The sequence below is a fragment of the Hyperolius riggenbachi genome, chromosome 8, assembly GCF_040937935.1.
Source record: "Hyperolius riggenbachi isolate aHypRig1 chromosome 8, aHypRig1.pri, whole genome shotgun sequence".
Classification (NCBI taxonomy): domain Eukaryota; kingdom Metazoa; phylum Chordata; class Amphibia; order Anura; family Hyperoliidae; genus Hyperolius; species Hyperolius riggenbachi.
In genome coordinates, this window is record NC_090653.1 from 83,587,273 (window position 1) to 83,599,894 (window position 12,622).

Consider the following 12,622-nt stretch of genomic DNA (forward strand, 5'->3'; position numbering starts at 1 on the left):
ACCCACATGGCTAAGAAAAAGCAATCCACGGAACCACAGTGACATCTAGTGGCCTCAACAGGTTTAGGTTCCATCAGTTGGTTGAGCACTGTATAATTTGCCTTCTTAAAATAAAAGGTATTTGTGATCATTCCGTTTTTTTTTCATTAATATTATTATTGATGTATAAGCACCAACATATTCTGTGGCACTGTACAAAGAAAGAAACAAACATGGGGTACATAATAATACAGACAATGGTATACTCCAATATACAAAGTATAGAATTGGTAAAAAAAAATAATGCAGAATTGGTAGTTACAGTGACAAAAACAACATGAATAAAATAAGTAACAAATTCCAAGACACAAAAGGGTAAGAGAGCCCTGCCCTTGCGAGCTTACAATCTAAGGGCTCATTCCATCTGCACGATTTTAGCCATGCTTTTGGAAAAGCAGCACAATGCTCGATTGCAGGGACATGAGAAGTGCATAGACTGCACTGTCTGATTTTTCCATACATGCGTTGCAATTCCCTGCGGAATCGCAATGCATGGTTGCATACATTGTGGTGCAAATTAATGGGATTGCAAACGCATCTGGGAGAATCACGATACAACACAGACCCACGCGTCACCACGGCTACTTGCTTTGTAAGTGAAAACAAGCCCTAAAGGATTGTAAGCAATCTAAAGGATTTAAAGAGAAACTTTAACCAAGGATTGGACTTCATCCCAATCAGTGGCTGATACCCCCTTTCCCATGAGAAATCTTTACCTTTTCTCAAATAGATTATCAAAGGGGGGCCTGTATGGCTGATATTGTGGTGAAACCCCTCCCACAGTGTGATGTCATGACCTACGTCCTGACAGTTAGCTGTTTGTGAATCTCGTTGCATTGTGGGAAACAACAGCTTTTTCCAGCTGCCAAGCAAGCAGTATCTCCCTCTGTGAATAGGACTCTCAGTTAACAAACATTTCGTACAGATCACCTGGCAGGACTAAAGATGTCACCACCTGTGATAAATCTCAAAATGTAAATCAGGGAGAGGAAAGATTTTACAATGGGTTAACACTGACTAAACCTATAAATTAATATTGTAAGAAATAAGCAATTTTATTTATAATGTTATTTTCACAACAGTTCCTATTTAGAGGATATGTCCAGGAAAAAGATAAAACTCTTAAGAGGATACGTCCACGGGAAAAAAAATCCACTTACCTGGGGCTTCCTCCAGCCCTTGGCAGCTGTCATGTGCCCTCACCGCAGCTCCGGTGGCTCCCGGTCTTCTCTGCTGCAGAAGCTGATTTCGACAGGCCGGCTTCTTCTGCGCTCCACCGATTATGTCATCAAGACTGTACTGCGCAGGCGCAGTAGTTCTGCGTCTGCACAGTGTATCGCTGATGACGTCAGTGGTGGAGCACAGAAGAAGCTGACCCGGAAGCCGACCTGTTGAGGTTGGCTTCTGCAGCGGAGAAGACCGGGAGCCGCTGGAGTTGCGGCGAGGGCACAGGACAGCTGCCAGGGGCTGGAGGAAGCCCCAGGTAAGTGGATTTTTTTCCCCGTGGATGTATCCTCTTAAGGGAACCCAAGGCTGCGCTATAGCCCCCCGAAGTTAGCGACAATAATTGTCGCTATTCAGGAGGGTAATGGGAGGAGAGGGATTGCCTGCTCAAAACGCCCAATGGGGGCTTTCCACAGCTGCCATTTGGGCAGCTCTCTCCCTGGCCACGCCTCCTGCTGCTCCCCCACCTCCCTGCACGCTGGGAGAGTATCTCTCTCCTTCCAGTGTCGTGACCCCAGAGGCCACGAAAGTGAAAGTGGGCCCTAGCAAGCCAACAGAGCGGCGGAGAGTTGGGATGGCGGCTACCTGATCCATTCAGCCCACCAGATCAGGTAGCCTAGTTTTTTCTTTTATTTTATAACCCCACCATGGGGTGATAGGAGATGATCACTATCACTATCTAACTACTATTCAAGTATCTAACCACTCCATACTGGCGGGTGGGGGAATAGGAGATGGGAGAGGGTGACATATGTTTCTGGCATGTGGCAGGATACCAGAAGAAACCCAGAGGATACCCATTACCCACACAGACACGGAATGAAGCGTACAAAACTCCATGCAGAAAAGGGCCCTGGCTTTGAACCAGAGACCCATTGCTGCAAGGAAAGACAGCTATCTAACCACTCTGACCTTTGTACAAGGCACGGAGGCTTAAACCACTCTACAAGCCACTTTACTGCCCACAGAGCTCCAGGCTGACGGAGAGCTCCAAAGGTCTACCACTCTTACCTAGGTGCTGCTGCTAGTCATTAGGGCTGGTTCAGACGGATGTCTGGCATTGTGTTCAAACGCCGGCGTTTATACACCAAAGTAGTTATGCTAGCTTTTGCAGTCTTTTGTGAAGCCTTCAAAGCTAGCGGTTCGGGTCCCTACACTGTTTTCCTGGCATTTACCACCTCTGAAAGCAACATGTTCCTTTCGAGACGAGACGCCGGGATCTACCGCCAGGCTTTCATGAAAGCCTGCAAACGCTGATGTACCCCTAGTCACACCTATCACAAAGAGTTCAAAAGTAAAAGATGGCGTTTTATCATTAAAACCACACTGGTGCTTTCTATCATCATTAGTTTTATTTCATAATAACATTTAAAACTAAGAAATACATTCATTTAAAGGATGAGAAGAAAGTTTAGAGTCAATTTAAAACATTTTTTTTAGCAGAAAAATACATATATTTACAGATATTTGTACAGCAGTCCTGAAAGAGGTATGAATGAGGAAGAGGAACAGAGGGCTTTGGTTCCCAAAGTCAAATAGGGACTGTCCCTCCAAGGCAGTTGGGAGCTATGCATCTCTAAAGGCCTGTACCCAAGACATGGTTTTCCTGACTATTTTTCCGATAACCTGCAATACTTTGAGCGACGAGCGGTCATTTCCGCAATCTCGTGGTGAGGGTACAGGCGCATGATCATGCGAACATCGTTTAGCGTTGCATGGCAAAACGATCTTTAAGATCCCTGACGACTCCCACACAAATTACCGTGATTGATTTAAAGGGATACTGTAGGGGGGGGTCGGGGGAAAATGAGCTGAACTTACCCGGGGCTTCTAATGGTCCCCCGCAGACATCCTGTTTTGGCGCAGCCACTCACCGATGCTCCGGCCCCGCCTCCGGGTCACTTCTGGAATTTCTGACTTTAAAGTCAGAAAACCACTGCGCCTGCGTTGCCGTGTCCTCTCTCCCGCCGATGTCCACCAGGAGTGTATAGCAGAAGCCCAGTATGGTCTGTGTCTGCACAGTATGCTCCTGGTGCCATCAGCGGGATCGAGGACACGCAACGCAGGCGGAGTGGTTTTCTGACTTTAAAGTCAGAAATTCCAGAAGTGAACCGGAGGCGGGGCCGGAGCATCAGGGAGCCAACACAGGGTGTCTGCGGGGGACCATTAGAAGCCCCGGGTAAGTTCAGCTCATTTTCCCCCGACCCCCCTACAGTATCCCTTTAAGTCTCGTTCGCGCCGTTGTGTCACATCACACATACCCGGTGGATGGATCGAGGTCGCTGGGATCCACGTTCCTGGGTCATGAAGTGACTATCTTAACCGTACAACGGTTACACGATAACAGAATGACAGACAATATCTTGCTGTGGGTACAAAGCTTTGCCCTGAATCCAATGATTATTTTGTAATCTTATAAGTTGGAGTGTAAATAATTTAAAACCATAAAACAATGGCTCTGGCACTGTTATAAACTGGCTGGCAACGTAATCCTATCTTCTCTGCTCCTCTTTACGCTATTTAATTATTCAGTCCTGTGCGTACATTTGATGCAGTGCAGTGACATCTAATACGATTGTGCTACTCTCAGAGCAGCCAGGAAGTACTGCAGGCGTGTTTCTTTCTTGTAGTTACCAGCGGGGGGCAGTAGGTGGCAGTCCAGTTTCCTGGCGTGTTTTGTAAACATAGAAAGTGAAAGTAGTCAGCAGTTTGCACACTGTGGTCATCGTTGTGCGACCCGGCCGGGTGTGTTGTGTTTGCAGATAGATGATCACCTGTCCTCGGCTGAGCCATGTCTGCTGTGTGCCTGGAGGACCCTCTGACCCCCACCAAGAAGCCACAGAGAGGCAAGGAGGATGACTTCAGCTTCCTGCTGGTGGATGAAGATGAGAATCTGCAGGTGGGCTGCTTTGTCTCTACTTTCATGCTTTATTTTTAGGTTTATTTACACTGACCTTTTAGCATAAGGATACCATGTGATCAGCGCGTTCTGTTTTTAGATATATGTGAAACAGAGCAGTACATGGAGGTGGTGTATTGTACAGTGGAAGTGGGTAACTTGTCTTACCTAACCTGAACAGCTAGGAACAAACGATTACCTAAGCAGCCAGCATGTGACTCAGGTGATGTGTGATCAGTGACTCTGGTGACAAATGTCAGCTGATACAATGCATTCTTGCACCATGACGCACAGATCCGCAAGAAATGTCAAAAACTTTCAAAGTACTGCAGGTTAATGCTAGGCATACACGGCTCGTATTTGAGCCATTAAGATGGCTCGATAGATAATTTACGACATGTCCGATCTCCCGCCCGATCGTTTCGCCACTTGAGTCCGGATTGCAGTAAATGGAAAAAGATAAGAAAAACAATCGGAAGATAAGGGAATTGAGTGAGGAATCGAGCGGCGAAACGATCGAGCAGGAGAATTGAGTGGCAAAAACGAGCCAGGTATGCCCAGCATTAGGTGGCCATACATATGTTGATTTTGTGGCTAATCGATCATCCGATTTGATTACAGAGAATCTCGTTATAATACATTCTGATATAGTATACTCAGTCCTCATCAAATAAGTCTGTATAAATATACAATGTATGACCAATTCTGATATAGTAAACTACTTTTCCTGGTCACTTGGAGTTTACTATAAAGGGATTCTACCGTATTATCGAATCGGATAAAAATTGGTGCTGCAACAAGCTTGCCCGATCGACGATTCGACCGATTTCAAGCCACAATTGGTTGAATAAATGAATCAGAAAAATTTTACTCATTGCATAATTTTGTTCCTTTCATATAGTTTATAAGGCAGTCGTCAAGCCAAATACTTTTTTTTTGTTTTGTTTTAATAATCTAATTCCCTATAACCTAAACAACGTCGCCCACAGCTTCTCCAGAGTGCCTTGCCACTCTGAGCCTTAGTAGCAAGGGCTTATGGGAGCTCAGTCTGGGCAGGAGGAGGTTACTAGCCAGAGATTTCAGAGGCAGAGGGGAGGAGGAAGGAGGAGAGGGGAGTGAAGTTTTCACAGGCTGAGGGCTGGAGATACAGATCAGCTTACCTGTGTGTAATGTGACAAACAGAACATGGCTGCTCTTGTTGTATCACAGGAATAAGTAATCATAAACTGTTAAAGCTGTTTGCAGCTGGATTTGCTGTATAAACAATCTAAACTTTAGATAAGATATATAGACAAGTTACTTGTTATGGTTAGTTTTTCATCTCAGATCCACTTTAAAGTACCAGCTCTCAAGGAAAAAAAAGTGTGGGCACCTCTGCTCTAGAGAGAAGACAGTAGAGAACATGACGGGGTGGCTTCTGGTGGGTGGGATTAGGAGGAGAACACTGCGCTTGCTTGAGACAATTCACTACTCTGGATCTCTCAGTGATGCATCGGAAAGGCTGTACGAATACTAGAGATTCAGCAGAAACATCTTCGACTGGCTGCCGCAGCCGAGACCCCTCTAGTTTGTGTACAGGGCTGAAGAAATTATAGTTATTTATTTTGCTGACATTGGGCTTCAATTGTTTGCTTTACAGTGGACCTGAACTCTTGCACAGGACACAAGGAAAACAGAGAGAAATGCTCCCTGTGTGTTTTTAGACAGAAGAGCCTTTCTAATCCCCCTCATCCTTAAGTGATCGCATGTGTAATTTCATCTCTCAGGTGTGTTAGCAAAGAAATTTTGCAGTCCTTGGCAGACACGGCTATCTATCTATCTATCTATCTATCTATCTATCTATCTTTCTATCTATCCACACAGACACACACAGACTCAGAAACACACACACACACACACACACACACACACACACACACACACACACACACACACACTCTGCAGATTTATTGCTGGAGTTCTGTAAGCTGTAACCTAGAAATATTTTTTTCTTTTACAGCTGAAAGGAAGTTCTGAGTTCAGGTCGACTTTAATAAAATGATAAAGGAAAAACCTTCTCACCTATTTGGAAACACCCTGTTTTGTTATAAAACCACTTCTGTATAGCAATTTTGTATGGCTTCTTCCTTCCTTATCATTATTATGTGGGTGCCAATATCGCCAGAGTTAATATAGGGATAATTCACATTAATGTAACACACATTTGTCCAAGACAAGACAAATAACATTCATATCGCGCTTTTCTCCTGGCGGACTCAAAGCGCCAGAGCTGCAGCCACTAGGATGCGCTCTATAGGCAGTAGCAGTGTTAGGGAGACTTGCCTAAGGTCTCCTACTGAATAGGTGCTGGCTTACTGAACAGGCAGAGCCGAGATTTGAACCCAGGTCAGAGCCTTTAACCATTACACTATCTAGCCACACCATCGAACATCGCATGCATCGCATATATAAAAAAAAATATCTTGCCCGGAGAGCCATCAAATTTTGCCTACAAGTGGTTTCCCCACTTGCATTATGTTTTGCCCACTCTAAACCTCCAGGAATCCTTTATTGGGGGTGAAGCCCTAGATCACCATGGAACTGTATAGGGGAGGGAGGGAGGAAATCACTAGTTACCAGGGAACTGTATAGGAGAGGTGAGGTCACTAGACACCAGGGAACTATTTAGGGCTATGAGGGAGGACCACTAAACACTAGGGATTTGTATAGGGGAGGGAGGGGGGAATTAAACAGCAGGGAACTGTATAAGGAGGCACGGGGGTATATACACACCAGGGAACTTTAAAGAAAGGGAGGTGGTCACAAGACATTGAGGTTGACCTTGACTTGGCCCCTTATATTCAATTTTTCTATTTGAGTTTGATCTAGAAGGACGGATGAAGGCGGCTCCTGACTGGCGCATGGAGGACAGCTTAGCATGCGGGTTGGAGCAGTGACTACAGTGTCGTAAGCATGCTGAGTCTACTAATTGACATTTACTGGCAGGAATAACAGGCAGTAAACAGAGTGTAGATTTGATTTACTTAGGTCCAGAAGTGTTTAAAGAATAACTAATAGAGTTTCACAGGATTTTGGACACTTATAAATACAACATTTGCAGTGTAAAGGTGAAACTCGAAAATTTGGAATATTGTGCAAAAGTCCATTTATTTCAGTAAAGGTGGAACTAATAAATGAAGCCTTTGCAGGTGTATTTTGATTTTGGGGTTTTCATAAGCTGTAAACCATAATCATCAAAATTATAAGGGTCGGTTCACACTTGTGCGGATGCAGAATGGAAACGGTAAGCGCATCAGTAAGGTGGATGCGTACCGTCTGTTCTGCATCTGCATGCAACAATCATACCCGACTATTCCGAGTCCGCACCCCATCTGTTCCGCGTCCGCAGCGTCGTACAGACACAGGTGAGTATTGCTGCTCACCTGTCCTGCCACCGCTCCGTCTTTTCAACAGCCCGGAGGCTGGCAGATGCATGCAGCTCTCCATAGGCTCTCTATCAACATGGAGAATTTTCATTGGTCCAACATGAACCAATGAGAATTCTCCCTGTTGCTGAGGATTCACATTGGTCTTTTGCACCCCAATGGAGATCCCCTGGCCACCTGGGCTGTTTTGAAGGGACTGAGCGGTGGCAATGGGCGGTGGGGCACGTGAGTATAACATTACGACAGCGGCGTAGATACAGGTGAAAGAGGCGACATGGAGGCAGCGACTAGCTTAGTGAGAACGGACAATGTCTATTCTTATAGGCTTTCATTGGACACATTTTCCCGTCCGGTCCGGGAAAATGTGCCAAGTTGGAACTCTGCATTGTGCACGATTTGTGTTTTGAAGAAAGTTGAAGCAGATCCTATTTTTAACATCGGATCCGCTTCCTGCGTTTAAAGAGACTCTGAAGTCTCGAAAAAACCCTGTTTTTACTTAAGTAGCTTCATTAGCACTAATGCCCTACCTAAAACGTTGCATCCTCGCGGCTGAAAACACTATTAAATCCCCCAAATCCCAGGGCAAAAATCCACGACTTGGTCGTGGATTTTGCTGCTGGGGGAGGCAGAGCTTTGGGCTGTAGCTCTGCCTCCATGCGCTTCAATCGGCGCTAATCGCTGCCTCTCCCCCGCCAGGCGCGGAGCTAGGGGGGGTCGGGGTAGGACAAGTGCCCCGGGGCGCCGGGTCCCCAAGGGCGCCCAGCTGAGCTTCGGGTTTTTTTTTTTTTTCTTGCGGGGGGTGAGGGGAGCAGCGCAGAGAAGAGAGAGAGCTGTGCGGACGGTGGGGAAGGGGGGCCATCTCCCCCCTCCTTCCCTCACCTTAGGTGCTCTCCCTCGCTGTCCCCTCCAATGTCTGTCCGGTGGCTGGCAGCGGCGGGCGGAACTCACCTCCGTCTCGCTCCAGCGCCGGCCGGAAGTTCGGGTGCGCAGCCGCTGCTCTGGTCTGGACCAGACCAGAGTAGCGGCAGATCCATTCGGCGCTGCGGCGAGACGGAGGTAAGTTCCGCCCGCCGCTGCCAGACACCGGACAGACATTGGAGGGGACAGCGAGGGAGAGAGAGCAGCTCTTCTCTGCGCTGCTCCCCTCCTGCTGGGGAGGGGGACACCTGGCTGACCTGGCTACCTACTCTGGGCACCTATACCTCTGGCTACCTACTCTGGGCACATATACCCCTGGCTACCTACTCTGGGCACATATACCTTACCCCTGGCTACTGGCTACCTACTCTGGGCACATATACCCCTGGCTACCTACTCTGGGCACATATACCCCTGGCTACCTACTCTGGGCACATATACCCCTGGCTACCTACTCTGGGCACATATACCCCTGCCTACATATATTGGGCACATATACCCGTAACTACATATACTGGGCATATAACCCTGGCTACCTACTCTGGCCACATATAACCCTGGCTACCTACTCTGGGCACATATACCCCTGCCTACATATAATGGGCACATATACCCCTAACTACATATACTGGGCATATACCCCTGGCTACCTACTCTGGGCACATATACCCCTGGCTACCTACTCTGGGCACATATACCCCTGCCTACATATATTGGGCACATATACCCCTAACTACATATACTGGGCATATACCCCTGGCTACCTACCCTGGGCACCTATACCCCTGGCTACCTACTCTGGGCACCTATACCCCTGGCTACCTACTCTGGGCACCTATACCCCTGGCTACCTACTCTGGGCACCTATACCCCTGGCTACCTACTCTGGGCACCTATACCCCTGGCTACCTACTCTGGGCACATATACCCCTGGCTACCTACTCTGGCACATATACCCCTGCCTACATATACTGGGCATATATACCCCTAGCTACCTACTCTGGGCACATATACCCCTGGCTACCTACTCTGGGCACATATACCCCTGGCTACCTACTCTGGGCACATATACCCCTGGCTACCTACTCTGGGCACATATACCCCTGGCTACCTACTCTGGGCACATATACCCCTGGCTACCTACTCTGGGCACATATACCCCTGGCTACCTACTCTGGGCACATATACCCCTGCCTACATATACTGGGCATATATACCCCTGGCTACATATACTGGGCATATATACCCCCTGGCTACATATACTTGGCATATATACCCCTGGCTACATATACTTGGCATATATACCCCTGGCTACATATACTGGGCATATATACCCCTGCCTACATATATTGGGCATATATACCCCTGCCTACATATATTGGGCATATATACCCCTGGCTACATATACTGGGCATATATACCCCCTGGCTACGTGGACTGGGCATATATACCCCCTGGCTACATATACTGGGCATATATACCCCTGGCTACATATACTGGGCATATATACCCCTGGCTACGTATACTGGGCATATATACCCCTGGCTACGTATACTGGGCACATATACGCCTGACTATATATACTGGGCACATATTATTCTCCTGGCTACATATACTGGGCACATATACCTCTGGCTACATATACTGGGCACACATACCCCTGCCTACATATACTGGGCACATATACCCCTGGCTACCTGTTCTGTGGACATCTCTACCCCTGGCTACCTGTTCTGGGGACATCTATACCGCTGGCCACCTATTCTGGGGACATCTATACTGCTGGCCACCTATTCTAGGGACAACTATAGACCTGGGGCTACCTATTTTTGGGGAACCACGTCAGATTGAGTGTATTTTGGAGAACTGCTGCCAGGTGAGAGGTGTCTACCATATTAAGGGGGCATTCTACCTATTTATGTGAAATGCTGTCTATTTATGTGACTCATGACTGCTGAATTTGTCTTTTTGGGGGCCTCATGGTTACTGAATTTGTCTTGTTGGGGGCCTCATGATTTGTTGGGGGCCTCATGATTGCTGAATTTGTCTTGTTGGGGGCCTCATGATTGCTGAATTTGTCTTGTTGGGGGCCTCATGATTGCTAAATTTTTCTTGTTGGGGGCCTCATGATTGCTGAGTTGGTTATGTTGGGGGCCTCATGATTGCTGAATTTGTCTTGATGGGGGGGGCTCATGATTGCTGAATTTGTCTTGGAACATGCTGGAAGGTACATACTGAGGGAGGGTGGGTGAGCGTGAGCCTGCTAACCTCCATATACATTTGGCTCCACCCATAACCACGCCCACATTTATTATGTGACCACGCCCCTTTTTGGCGCGCACCTTGACTTTGGGGGGGCGCATTAATAGTCTTTGTCCCCGGGCGCTGAAAATCCTAGCTACGCCTCTGTCCCCCGCCCCTCTCAGTGAAAGAAGACTGAGAGGGGCGGGGAGAGGCGGCGATCAGCGCCGATTGACAGGAGTAGAGGCAGAGCTACTGCCCAAAGATCTGTCTCTACTAGGAAGCGCTGCCCAAATCTCCCCCCAGAAATTTCGGGAAGTTTAATAGCGATTTTAGCTGCAGGGGTGCAGCGTTTCAGGTAGGGCATTAGTGCTAATGAAGATACTTAAATAAAAAGGTGTTTTTTTGAGACTTCAGAGTCTCTTTAAGTGGAGCTTTAAAATGTATCGCATGGATATGTTTTTAAAGCAAGTATGAACCCTAACAAATAAACGCTTGAAATATCTCGCTTTGCATGTAATGAATCTATTTCATATCTTAGTTTTACTTTTAAGTTGAATTACTGAAATAAATGGACTTTTGCACAATATTGGAAGATCCCTAGATGGATGGATCTGATGAAAGAGGGATCTATGCCGGCCCACACACTGCAGACAGATCTCCAATACATTTCAGCATAAAATCTATTGGAAATCTTCCTAGTGTCACTGCCTGCTGTGCCGCCCCTTCCGGTGTATGTGGGGAGTGTTCAAGGCCCACCTGTCATGGTGGCGAGTATACTCGCTTTCTCTTGTTTCCGAGGGTCTTTTTGAATTGCTACTGCGAGTGCCTGTATCACGTGACTCCGCCATATGTAGTGATGTCTGGACATGTGCCGGTGTTCTGTGGAACAGGCGCTTGTGGTGACAATTCAAAAAGACGGTGGACACCGGAGGAGGGGAGGATTCACACTGGCGTGACAGGTGAGCATGCAACGCTCATCACGGGCTCACGGGAGACATACACACTCAGGGCTGTGGAGTCGGAGCAATTTTGGGTACCGCGGAGTCAGTTGGAGTCGGTGGTTTCATAAACGTCGGAGTCGGATGGTTTTTGTACAAAACCTACAGCTTTGGTAAGTATTAGACTAAGGAGTCGGAGAAATTTTGGGTACTTGGAGTCGGAGGTTTCATGAACTGATGAGTCAGAGTTGGATGATTTGCATACCGACTCCACAGCCCTGTATACACTTGGGGGGGGGGGGGGGGGAGACTCACCGGGGGTCCATTGGTTGTCCGGGAATCAAATGCCATGAACAATGCGCACCCAATAGGGCCCTCAGGACCAAGATTTTCCAACACTGCCAATGGAACTAAAATGATCTTTATAGCACATATTTTGGCTTTGATATCTACCAGATTTGATCATTATGATCATCAATGCAGAAAATCGAGTAATGAGTGGGCACCCTTATTTATCTTCTCTCAAGCAGAGTCCAGAGGTTACTCTGTAAAGATAACACAGGACTTTGTCCTTGGAGCAGTAATGGAAATAATCTGCCACTCTGCATATTCCTCCTGACTCATTCAAATAGGTGACTTGGCCAGCTGGCACTCAGCTTAAATTGTCAGCCATTGACAGACTCTGTATTAATGAGGCATGTAAGAGAGGAGAACAAAGCCGGCACTGCTGAATGCTGGTTTATTCAAACATGCATACAGGCATGATAAAATGACATATTGTGTGTATCCATCATAAATTGCACATACTGGTATGTTGGTGGGAAGGAGAGTGATGGTGGGTGTTGAGAGCCTGATGGCCGCTTCTACAGAGCCTGCTGAAGCTTTTCAGAAACTTCCGCCTGCGTCACTGTAGCCGGCTTCCGGCTCAGCAGCCA

At 47.2% G+C, this 12,622-nt stretch overlaps 1 protein-coding gene across 1 annotated transcript in view; it reads left to right on the forward strand.

Moving 5' to 3' along the window:
- The first annotated feature begins 3,635 nt into the window (after positions 1-3,635).
- LOC137528986 (zinc finger FYVE domain-containing protein 1-like) overlaps positions 3,636-12,622 on the forward strand; it is a 58,116-nt gene continuing 49,129 nt past the window's right edge. Inside the window, exon 1 of the mRNA XM_068250833.1 lies at positions 3,636-4,162. Coding sequence (XP_068106934.1) covers positions 4,055-4,162 — 108 coding nt within the window. The 5' untranslated portion in view covers positions 3,636-4,054. The remainder of the gene's footprint in view (positions 4,163-12,622) is intronic.